Source organism: Vicia villosa, linkage group LG2 (genome assembly GCF_029867415.1).
Source record: "Vicia villosa cultivar HV-30 ecotype Madison, WI linkage group LG2, Vvil1.0, whole genome shotgun sequence".
In the NCBI taxonomy this organism is placed as follows: Eukaryota; Viridiplantae; Streptophyta; class Magnoliopsida; order Fabales; family Fabaceae; genus Vicia; species Vicia villosa.
This window is the reverse complement of record NC_081181.1, coordinates 162,622,144-162,632,830: the sequence shown is the minus strand read 5'-3', so window position 1 is coordinate 162,632,830 and position 10,687 is coordinate 162,622,144. Positions and strand designations below refer to the sequence as shown.

At 31.3% G+C, this 10,687-nt stretch overlaps 2 protein-coding genes across 2 annotated transcripts; one reads left to right on the top strand and one right to left on the bottom strand.

Moving 5' to 3' along the window:
• Positions 1–1,401: 1,401 nt before the first annotated feature.
• LOC131647295 (type IV inositol polyphosphate 5-phosphatase 7-like) lies at positions 1,402–4,888 on the top strand. The gene is made up of 7 exons (XM_058917203.1): positions 1,402–1,724; positions 1,835–1,925; positions 2,020–2,130; positions 2,424–2,876; positions 3,101–3,367; positions 3,710–3,893; positions 4,383–4,888. The coding sequence occupies exons 1-7, from the start codon at positions 1,622–1,624 to the stop codon at positions 4,452–4,454; spliced, it is 1,281 nt and encodes a 426-aa protein (XP_058773186.1). The 5' UTR covers positions 1,402–1,621; the 3' UTR covers positions 4,455–4,888.
• Positions 4,889–7,762: 2,874 nt separating this feature from the next.
• Positions 7,763–9,882, bottom strand: LOC131650482 (uncharacterized). Its single transcript, XM_058920188.1, has 3 exons — positions 8,956–9,882; positions 8,358–8,839; positions 7,763–8,192 (listed from the first exon to the last, which is right to left on the bottom strand). The coding sequence occupies exons 1-3, from the start codon at positions 9,880–9,882 to the stop codon at positions 7,763–7,765; spliced, it is 1,839 nt and encodes a 612-aa protein (XP_058776171.1).
• Between the last annotated feature and the right edge of the window lie 805 nt (positions 9,883–10,687).

Here is a 10,687-nt window from a genome sequence, read left to right as displayed (position 1 = left end):
ACCACCTAACAGGCTATAATAATCAAACACGTGATAGAGGCTTGTGAGGCTTATATCCACTTTCATCTTCTCTTTGGATGAGCTCATTTATTGCACCCTTCTAAGTCTAGGACACTGAAGCCTCCTGTACCTACTACTTCTTTTTTATTAGAATAAATCACATATATTCATAACCAAGTATTAGGTAGTGGATAAACTCAATCAAATACAAATATATTAAATGTCAAATAACACTATTATTTTTAAAAAAATTATATGATATTAATGATTGATGAATGACAGTGTAAAATTATTTTATACTATCAATATACTGCTTTTAATTTATTCAAATTAAAATTTAATGATTTGTTATTTTGGTTTAAAATTCTAAACTGTATCAAATGGTTAGTAAACAAGTTCTTTTTAAATTGAACAATTTTTTAAAAAACTGAGTGGTTATATATATATTTTTAAATGTTTTAATAAAATATTTTAAATTTGTTTTTAATATTTTTTATTTTTAATTTCGATTCGGTTCAATTTTAATTTAAATTGGTTAATTTATTATTTGATTCTAATGTAAAACTGTTTGTGCGATCACTAATCAAATATAATGATTTAATTATTTTAATTTCAATTCAATTTTATTAAGCAATTTAATTCGATTTAAGAATTTTTTTTTAACAATCTTAGTAATTATTATAGAGACAAACTTTTAGAGTAGATTGATATAGTTATAGAATTACTAGTGATGAAGATTTTTTTTAAGAGTTTTTTTTAACAATCTTAGTAATTTTTGAGATTCTTTTAAACTCCATATCTAAAAGTGTTTAAGATTTTTTAACTCTAAAATTTTTTCTTGTTGTGAAGATTTGTCCATATCGAATAAAAATACTGGTTCATTTAAGACCTCCACATATAAACAGTAAAAATATTAGACCTCTGAATTAGTCGGTTTCAAAATGAAATATTAAATTTTCAAAATTCTAGGATCTAATTTATATTTTATTTTATTTTTAATAAGGTTTCATATCTATTAGTAATATAAAGTTATAATTAATGATATTTTATTGTTGATAATTTGAATAAAAAATAATTATTTTAGAATTATAAATTTACATTCAATTAATGAAACTGAAATAAAAAAATTGTAAAAAAGCTTCTAATTCAATTTAGCAAATGTCATATCATACAATTTCACACTATTAATAAAAAAATAAACATCATAAAAAAATAAACACAAAATTAAATTGTGAGAAAAATTCCCAAAAATATAAAATTGATGGTCTAAAATGATATTTTAGTTAAAATAAAGGAACTAAAATTATCTCTTCAATTTAACTTATGTAATTAAGTAATTTATTTATTTTGGCTTAAAATATATATGTCCCTTATTTCCCTCTCTTGTGTTCAACGCTCAAAGAACCATTTCCATCTTAAGCTATACCTTCTTTTGTCACTTCTTCTTGTTGCTATAAGGCGATTAACACTATGATACTTTTACACCATATCAAATTATTTCTCATCTTTTAATTCAATTATATTTAAATAATTTTGTAGATTAGATGTTATCTTTTTCCTTCTTGTAATAAATATATTGGTATCAATTATGTGTTTGTGACCTTCTAAATTCTCATAAGCCATGGAGTTGAAGAACCAGAATTCAAGATATAAGAGGCTATGCAATTGGTTCACCACTAAGCAAAAGGAAAATAAACCATCACATAGTTTATACAAAATTGAAGGTTAGTATTTTTTATTTATTCATGTATTTTATTTTTTTCTTAATACTAGAAACATATATGTATGAGTTCATGCTATGTTAATGCTCTTATGTTTGTATTTTATATTGTAGATGGAGAAGAAAATGAAAGTGATGAATATGAGGGAAATATTTCCCTTCAGTCACTGGAATTTGATTCATGTATTTCAACAAACAATCTAAGGTATATTTATATATATAAACTTCATGCAATTAATATGGCTAAAAAATATAATTAGCTTATGATATTTTAATATGTGATTATGTGTTTTTTTCAGGATCTTTGTAGGTACTTGGAATGTTGCTGGAAGATCTCCTGTAGGAAGCTTAGCTGTTGATTTAGACGAGTGGTTGAATTTAAAGAATTCTGCAGATATATATGTTCTTGGGTATGTATCGGTATTTTTTTAAAATTATGATGTCGATATGTCAGTGTCATGTTCAGTGTTAATTTATGTATATGTGTTTTATAGTCTATTGATAAGCAGACAAACCGCTCCAACAGTTCGATTTATGAATAATATTGTAAGCTAGAGAGAAGTATTTAAATCCGATTTAAAGGAAAACTTCATAATCAAATCGAACTCTGTAGTCAAATTTCGTATGTTCTTTGTTATTTTTTTATATGTTTCTTTTTAAATTAAGGTTAATGTACTAATAGAATTTTTTTTCAATCTTTCAGGTTTCAAGAGATAGTACCTTTAAAGACATTAACAGTAATAGGAGCAGAGGATTCATCAGTAGCAACAAATTGGAACAATCTCATAGGAAGAACATTATCATATGATGGAAACAACAAAAGAAAGTATAAGATGGTAGCAAGTAAAAAGATGGTTGGAGTATTCATAAGTGTATGGTTAAAAGAACAAGTATTAGAAAAATATTGTGTTTCAAATGTGAGAGTTTGTTCAGTTGCATGTGGTGTTATGGGATATTTAGGAAACAAAGGTTGTGTGGCAGTTAGTATGTTGATTGAAGGGACAAGTTTTTGTTTTGTTGTTGCACATTTAGCTTCTGGAGAAAAGAAAGGTGATGAAGGTAGAAGGAATCATCAAGTTGAAGAGATTTTTAAGAGAACATCTTTTCCTAGGACATCAAAACATCATCAACATCCTCTAACAATTTTGGGCCATGAGTAAGTTTTCTCTAACAGCAATAACTCAGACACAGACGTATCAACATTGATATGAATTTTAAAAACTAAATTAATTGAATGTAATGTGTCAGTATTAGACACTGAAACGTGTAAGACACTGAACACATTTTCTGTAAAAGTGTCGGTGTTACATAGACTATAAATTTAATGGCTCCCTAGTATAGCTCGGTCAATTATTAACTAAGTTTTTGATTATGTAACAGTCGCATATTTTGGTTTGGGGATTTGAACTATAGACTATACTTGAAAGATCATCTTGCTAGACATTTAATAAGAAAACAAGATTGGAAGGGTTTGCAAGAGTTTGATCAACTTCAAAAAGAGTTAGAAGAAGGTGGAGTCTTTGAGGGCTGGAAAGAAGGTAACATTGAATTTGCTCCAACATATAAATATGCATCTTCGACTAGCAATATCTATTGTGGTGGTGGCCTTCCAACTAGGTCAGGAGAAAAACAAAGAACACCAGCATGGTAAAGTATAATCACTTACATATTCTTTTTCCTTTCTTGAGTATAGGTCATCAAGTAGCGATTTGTTAAAAATCACACAAATTGATATTGTTTGTATGTTTTTTTATTAATGATCGTTGAACTCAGATCAGACGGTTCAAATTTAAAACTCCAAATTTTTAGAGAATCAAAATTATTTTATTTTCAATAATATTTGATTTCGATCGAACGCTTATTCGATGATGTGTTGACTGTAAAAAAAATGAATTTTTATAATTAATTAGTAGATTTAAAATAATATTTACATGGAATTATTATTATTTTTTAAAATTTAATTACTATGTAACATTGTTGGTGGGACAGGTGTGATAGAATTTTATGGTATGGTAAAGGAGTTGAGCAACTTCATTATATTAGAAGTGAAAGCAAATTCTCTGATCATCGTCCTGTTTCAGCACTTTTCTCAACACAAATTGAAATCAAATCATCTAGTAGAGGACTTGTGGAATTGGAACATGACCCTTCAACAATTTTGCCTCCTAATCATGTAAGTGTTTTGTGTATTTTTAGTTAGACATGAATAAAAAGATTTGCTATTCAATTTTAGATAAAACTCAAAACCTCACATTTAACCCTTATATTATTTGAGACAGTCAGACATAAATGTCAACCTGCTAAAAAGTTTTTATTTAAAAATTATTAACAAATAAAGAAAACTATTTACAATTATTTAGTTTTAATTTTAAGATCTTCTTCTAAAATTGAATATAGAGCTTTAGCTACTGCAAATTGTGAACTTCGATGGATCTTTATCATCTTCAAGTTAATTGTTCGAAACCACCGATTTTATAATCTGAATAAGAACGACGGTTACAAGTGACTTTTTTATCCGTAGTTTCAAATAAAACAATGTGCAAAGATCGACAAAAAAACATATGTCGGATTCGGATTTGTTTGAAGAAAGTATAAAAAAAAGATTATAGTTGAAATTTTGAAATTAGTATTCTAGACAATGATTTGTATTAATTTTTTGTAGGTGGTGAGAAAAGGAGAAGAAGATGAAAACTCAACCTCATTGTTATTGTTAATGAAGAATGTACAAGGATGATAATACAAGCAGTTAATCTTTAGATTAGAACTAAGGATGATAAATGCTTTCAGTCAAGTTATGGTAATTAGGAAAGTGACAAATAATTGCTTTTCTAAAAAGCCAAAGATTTTTATTTTTTGGAGATCAGAATTGTAGAAAGGTTAAGGTTAGACTGCAAAATGTGGTAATACAATTAATGTTGAGAATCAAGATTAATTTAATAATATAAATATTGTGAATTTATACAAATGTTTGTTATGCAATCTTAATCCAAAATATAAGAAAGAATATATTCAATATAGCGCAGTCTTAATTTTGTATTCAATTTCTATTCAAAACTAGTACTTTACCCCGTGCGATGCACGTGTTTAGGCGGGATTTTGGTCTAAAGTTGGCGCCTAAACATGTATCCTGTTTTAATATATTAAAGATATGTCTAAAATATAAATTCATCATTGTATATTCTTAATTAATGAGAGTAATATTGGAGTTCATTTATAACAGTTACAGAAAATTTGAACTTTATTTCATGGTATTATAAGATGAAACTTTTACCTAACTAAAAAAAAATGAAACTTTTACCAACTAAAAAAAATGAAACTTTTACCATTATTCTAACACTTTAAAGAAAATACTGAAAGAGTAATACTATTCTTACACCAAAAATTTACACCAATACTTACACCAAACACTGTTCACCGTATTTATACGTATTTATACGGTGAACAGTATTTTTTAAAATAAAATAATAATATTTACTTTTAATTTTAAAATTAAGGACGACACTGTTCATGTACGGACTCGCATTAACCAACTTCATTATTGCATTAACCAAGTTTTTACACTGCATTAACCAAGTTTGATGACTGCTAAAAATTAATTTTAATACCTGGATGTTGTATTAACCAACTTCATTACTGCATTAACCAAGTTTTTACACTGCATTAACTAAGTTTGGTGACTACTATAAAGTACAATTCATGGATGTAAGAATAGCATTACTCAAATTTGGTTAATGCAGTGTAAAAACTGGGTTAATACAATAATGAAGTTGGTTAATGCAATATTCAGGTATTAAAAATGATTTTTAGTAGTCACAAACTTGGTTAATTCAGTGTAAAAACTTGGTTAATGCAGTGTAAAAGTTGGTTAATGCAATATCCAGGTATTAACAATAATTTTTAGCAGTCATCAAACTTGGTTAATGTAGTGTAAAAACTTGGTTAATGCAGTAATGAAGTTGGTTAATGCACGTCCGTACATGAACAGTGTCGTCTGTAATTTTAAAAATAAAAAATATTTTTTATAAATATTATTATTAGGTGTAAGAATAACATTACTCAAACTTAAAATAGGACACGATTGTTAACATGAGATACTATTTTTATCAAAAAAAAAAATTTAATAAAAAGTAAGAAAGAGAAGATTAGTGAAAACATATTTTTGGGCCTAAAACTGTTATTTACTTGGGCCTTAAGCCAGTCGCATCCATTTAACCTCACATATGTACCAAACACCCCCACATGTGTGATGAAATGACTTTATTGTTCAGTAACTAAAAACTAAGTAAATGGGCAATCACAATTAACTTTTAAGGATTGGCTAAATTACCTCTAGGGTACTTTAACTTATTTAAATGTAACAACTTGGTCCTTTATGTTATTTTTGCTTCACAATGGTCCTTTAAGTTACATAACACTGTCAACGCTGCCCTTAGTCAAAGGTTCCGTCCCAAAAATGATGATTTGTCACTAACGGTGCTTAGCTGTCCGTTAAGGTATGCTAACTGTGAATATATCATATTGTTTATTTAATTTGTGAAAAAAAATTCCTACAAATCGTGAACCCTAAGCTTTTTGGGTTTACATTTCCATCTCATTCCCAAAATCGTGAACCCTAATTTTTTTCTCCTCTCCGTCAATGCCCCAATTCGGTAGCAGCGCAACAAATCGTAGAGCTGAGAACTCAATTTCGTTAATATCGAGTGCGTCTCAATCTGGAATTGAACCGTTATGTTTGTGTGGATCCAAAGCAGCGATAAGATCAGTTAAGAAGAAAGGAAGAAACTTGGGGAAGCTATTTTGGGGATGCAGATATTTTAAGGTATGTATGTTGTGATTAGGTTGGATATGATATTTAATTCTTATGTGTCTGAGTTGGGTTTACTCTTGTTGATTTTGTTAACAGAGTGAAGATGATAATCCTGGTTGCAATTTTTTTCTGTGGTATGAAAATCAACATAGTGATGAAGGCAAACAAGAGATACAACACACTGCATTATCAAGGTGTTCTAAATGTGACGAAAAGGATTTACAACTCAAGATGCTTAGGAGGGATGACAACTACAACAAGGATATCATGAAGAACATTTTGAAGATGATGAAGATGCTATTTTATGTCATAATCTGTTTAGTTTTGATTGTTGTAGTGTTGATTTGTATGTTGTTTAAGGAGTGGTGATCATAGTTAATGTTAATGTTATGGTTGTAACAAGTAGTTTTTGGCCCCTTGATGTAATATTTTATGACAATTGGAGTTTAATGCTATCTTCTTGATCTGTGTTGCATATTCCAGTTTTGATACTGCAATTTACTACTTAGTGCAATGTACAAATGAAGATCTGGTTGTTACAATATAAGAATCAGTAAGACATAGTTGTTACAATTTAAAATCTTAAAGGATCAGTTTGTTACAATTTAAAATCATAAATGATCAGTTTGTTACAATTTAACACATGACTGATATACATTGTTATACAGAAACCAGTTTATAACAGTGTTATACACAAACCAGAATTAGATAGTAAATCAATAAATAACCAAAACATTGCATATTCAATCAACCAAAACATTGTCAGTTGGTATTAAACACTTCATAACAGAATTACATAGTTGATAGCTGAGTAGTTAACTAATCAAAATTAGATAATAAAAAACCAATAAAAACATTAGATCCCAAAATAATCAAAACATTAAATCCCAAAAAGCACCAAACAAGGTTACATCCTATTTGGATTTTCTTTTATAAGGCATCTTGGGTCTCTGACTTGTTGGTGGCTGAAATGCCGCTGTTGGTCCTTGTCCTTGTCTAGCCCTCCTCATGGCAAGTAGTTGAGCAACTGTGATTGAATGGCGTGTTTGAACTCCTTGTTTTTGGGTCACTGTTGATTGCCTTGTTTGAACTCTACTTGTTGGTTGGCTTTGGATGGTAACATTTTGAGACTGCCTTTTTTGAACTCTATTTGTAGGTTGAGACTGGGCAGTTGTGGGAGTTTGGGTGGGGACAGTGGTGGTACTTTGAGATTGGGCAGTTGTGGGTGTTTGAGATTAGACAGTTGTGGGAGTTTGGGTGGGGACAGTGGTGGTACTTTGAGATTGTGCAGTGGTTGCATTGTTGGACTGTCTTGGTGCAGATGGACATGATGATTTGTTATGTCCAGATAGACCACATGCTGAGCATTTATTTGGCAAGCACTTTATGGAAACAGTAGTACTATCCTTCCTCTTTTCATCAGCATCTCTATTACTTCTCTTTTTTGGCCTCCCAGGTGCCCTTCTGGATGGGGGAGGAAGAATGTCAGGATATGGTGTCAATTCCCACAAATTCTCCCCATTTGTTGGATATATCAGAGGTGCATAGCAAGCTTGGTATGTCTCCTTCCTAAACCAGGAAGGAATGTACTCAGTAGGATCTTCAGATCTATTGAGGATACAAGACAATGCATGGTGGCATGGAATCCCAGTCAGCATCCAAATCCTACAAGAGCACTCAAACTTATTGAGGTTAACTGTGAATTTTTCCCCAGTCACACTAGTATGCCTCACTTCATAAATCATGTTGCCTGATAACCTTGAAAAAAGAGGATTATATGAGTATAGTGTTTCAGAATTAATGTCATTTATGATGTGTCATTTGAATTACCTTGCTATAAAAAACCTTGAGAATTCCTGCCTTCTTTCTAGAACTTTCTTAATTCTTGGTAGTACAGACTCACCATACTCTTCAATCTTGGCTCTATTAGTTGCCCATCTATCCATGAGGTACCCTCTGATCTCCTCCATCATTGTTACAATTGGTTTTTGTCTTGGTCCAATAATAACACTATTAAAAGTTTCAGACATATTGTTAACCAACACATCACTTTTTGTTGTATATTTGAATTGTGATTTACTCCAAAATCTAGGAGGAATCTTCAACAAATGCTTGTATGCTTCCTCATTAACCTTTCTCATCTCCCTCATTTCCCTTTCCCATGCTTGGGGATAGGTTGCCTTTGCTGCCCTCCACATTAATTCCTTCAATTGCTTGCCTGGAAACCTTTTTCTAAAGTTGCTATATAGATGTCTAACACAGAATCTCTGGTCAACTCCAGGCAATAACTCCTCTATTGCAGGTAACAGTCCCTAATCATGTAATGAACAAACAATGTTACACTTTGAAAGGATTTAATTTTTTACATTTTTAAAAGACAAAGGATTGAATTGTTACAAAGCAAAAAAAGTTAAGACAATAATGTTACCTTCTGCTGATCTGAAATGAAAGTGAATTTCTTACATATTTCTTGTCCTCCCAAGTCTCTAACTAGCAGGTCAAAAAACCATGCCCAAGAATCTTTTGTCTCAGCTTCAACTACAGCCATTGCAATGGGCAACATTTGATCATTGGGGTCTCTCCCAACTGCTGCAAGAATCTGCCCACCATAGATGCCCTTGAGAAAACATCCATCTATTCCTATTATTGGTCTACAAACTTGGAAACTTTTCTTGCAAGCTTCAAGGCACATATAAAGTCTATGGAAGCTTGGTAGTAATGGCCTAATAACATAATCTTCTGGTTGTTGTTCAAATTCAGTAGGATTCACATCAGTTGCTTGGACATTGATCTTGATGGTGCTGTTTGGGTTAGATCTCAGTAGCTCATGTGTATAGTCATAAAGTCTTCTATATTGTTCCTTGAAAGACCCTTCAACCATATCTAATGTTGCCTTTCTTGCCCTGTAAGCTTTCATCCTATTCATTCCAGCATTCCATTTTTCATGTACTTTGTCACAAATAGCAGTCAGTTTGACATTGGGGTTAATTCTAACTGTTGAATACAACTTCTTCCCTAGCCAGTTTGTATTAAACATCCTAACATTATACTCTCTACTACAAGTGTGATTATCATTTAATGTTCTTAATTGCCAAGTATCCTCATGTGGCAATTTAGAACACAAAGCCACCCATCCACAACCTTCCTTGCAACCCACTCTGACCCTAGTCTTATCATTCTTCAGGTATCTTAAATCCCTACCATTGTGAACAGCATAACTTGACACAGCTTCCTTGAACTCTTCCCTTGTTGAAAACAAGCTTCCTAACACCCACTTATAGTCATTGAACTTCTTAGGAGGAACAAATGATGGATACTTTACCTTCCCACTCTCATCAGAATAATCACTACTCATGTCATCCTTGTTAGAACAAGATTTGTTCTGATCAATTATCTTAGTTTTGATGATAACAATAATATGAATTTTGCTTAAGATAATATGGTACTCTAATCCAATGCAATTTCCTTTTCAGGAAATATATAAAGAGTATGCATAATTCAGCGCTCAGAAGCTTTGTCTCAAAGGGTTCAGCATGCAACATCAGAACATGGTCTGGCAAGACATCAGAAGATGGTCGAAGCAGAATCAGAACATGGGTCTATGGAAGCATCAGAAGAACATGAGATCAGAAGCACTGAAGTTCTGATGGTATCACGCTCAGAAGCACTTCAAGGTCAGAAGAATCAGAAGATGCTTTGCACCAAGCTGTTTGACTCTGATGATATTCAAACGTTGTATTCACAAACATCAGATCAGAAGGAAGTACAAGTGGCAGGCTACGCTGACTGACAAAAGGAAGGTTAAAAGCTATTAAAGGCTACGTCAGTAGACACAGCGTGAACAAGGCTCGAGGTAGTTGACAAAAGCGTATAACATTAAATGCGATGCTGTACGGAACACGCAAAGCATTAAATGCACTCAACGGTCATCTTCTCCAACGCCTATAAATATGAAGTTCTGATGAGAAGCAAGGTTAACGAATTCTACACCCATTCTGTGAATATCAACTTGCTGAAACGCTGTTCAAATCAAAGCTCAGAATCTTCATCTTCATCAAAGCTCACTACATTGCTGTTGTAATATATTAGTGAGATTAAGCTTAAACGTTAAGAGAAATATCACAGTTTGTGATTATAGCTTTTAAGAAGCAATTGTAATA

What these genes read in the sequence shown, in the direction of transcription:
- LOC131647295 (XM_058917203.1), top strand. Translation starts at nt 1,622, where the DNA reads ATGGAGTTGAAGAACCAGAATTCAAGATATAAGAGGCTATGCAATTGG. An exon ending in CTAACAATTTTGGGCCATGA is followed by an intron (nt 2,877 to 3,100) that starts GTAAGTTTTCTC and finishes ATTATGTAACAG; the next exon opens with TCGCATATTTTGGTTTGGGG. An exon ending in AAACAAAGAACACCAGCATG is followed by an intron (nt 3,368 to 3,709) that starts GTAAAGTATAAT and finishes TTGGTGGGACAG; the next exon opens with GTGTGATAGAATTTTATGGT.
- LOC131650482 (XM_058920188.1), bottom strand. Translation starts at nt 9,882, where the DNA reads ATGAGTAGTGATTATTCTGATGAGAGTGGGAAGGTAAAGTATCCATCA. An exon ending in TCATTTCAGATCAGCAGAAG is followed by an intron (nt 8,840 to 8,955) that starts GTAACATTATTG and finishes TTACATGATTAG; the next exon opens with GGACTGTTACCTGCAATAGA. An exon ending in TCAAGGTTTTTTATAGCAAG is followed by an intron (nt 8,193 to 8,357) that starts GTAATTCAAATG and finishes GTGCTCTTGTAG; the next exon opens with GATTTGGATGCTGACTGGGA.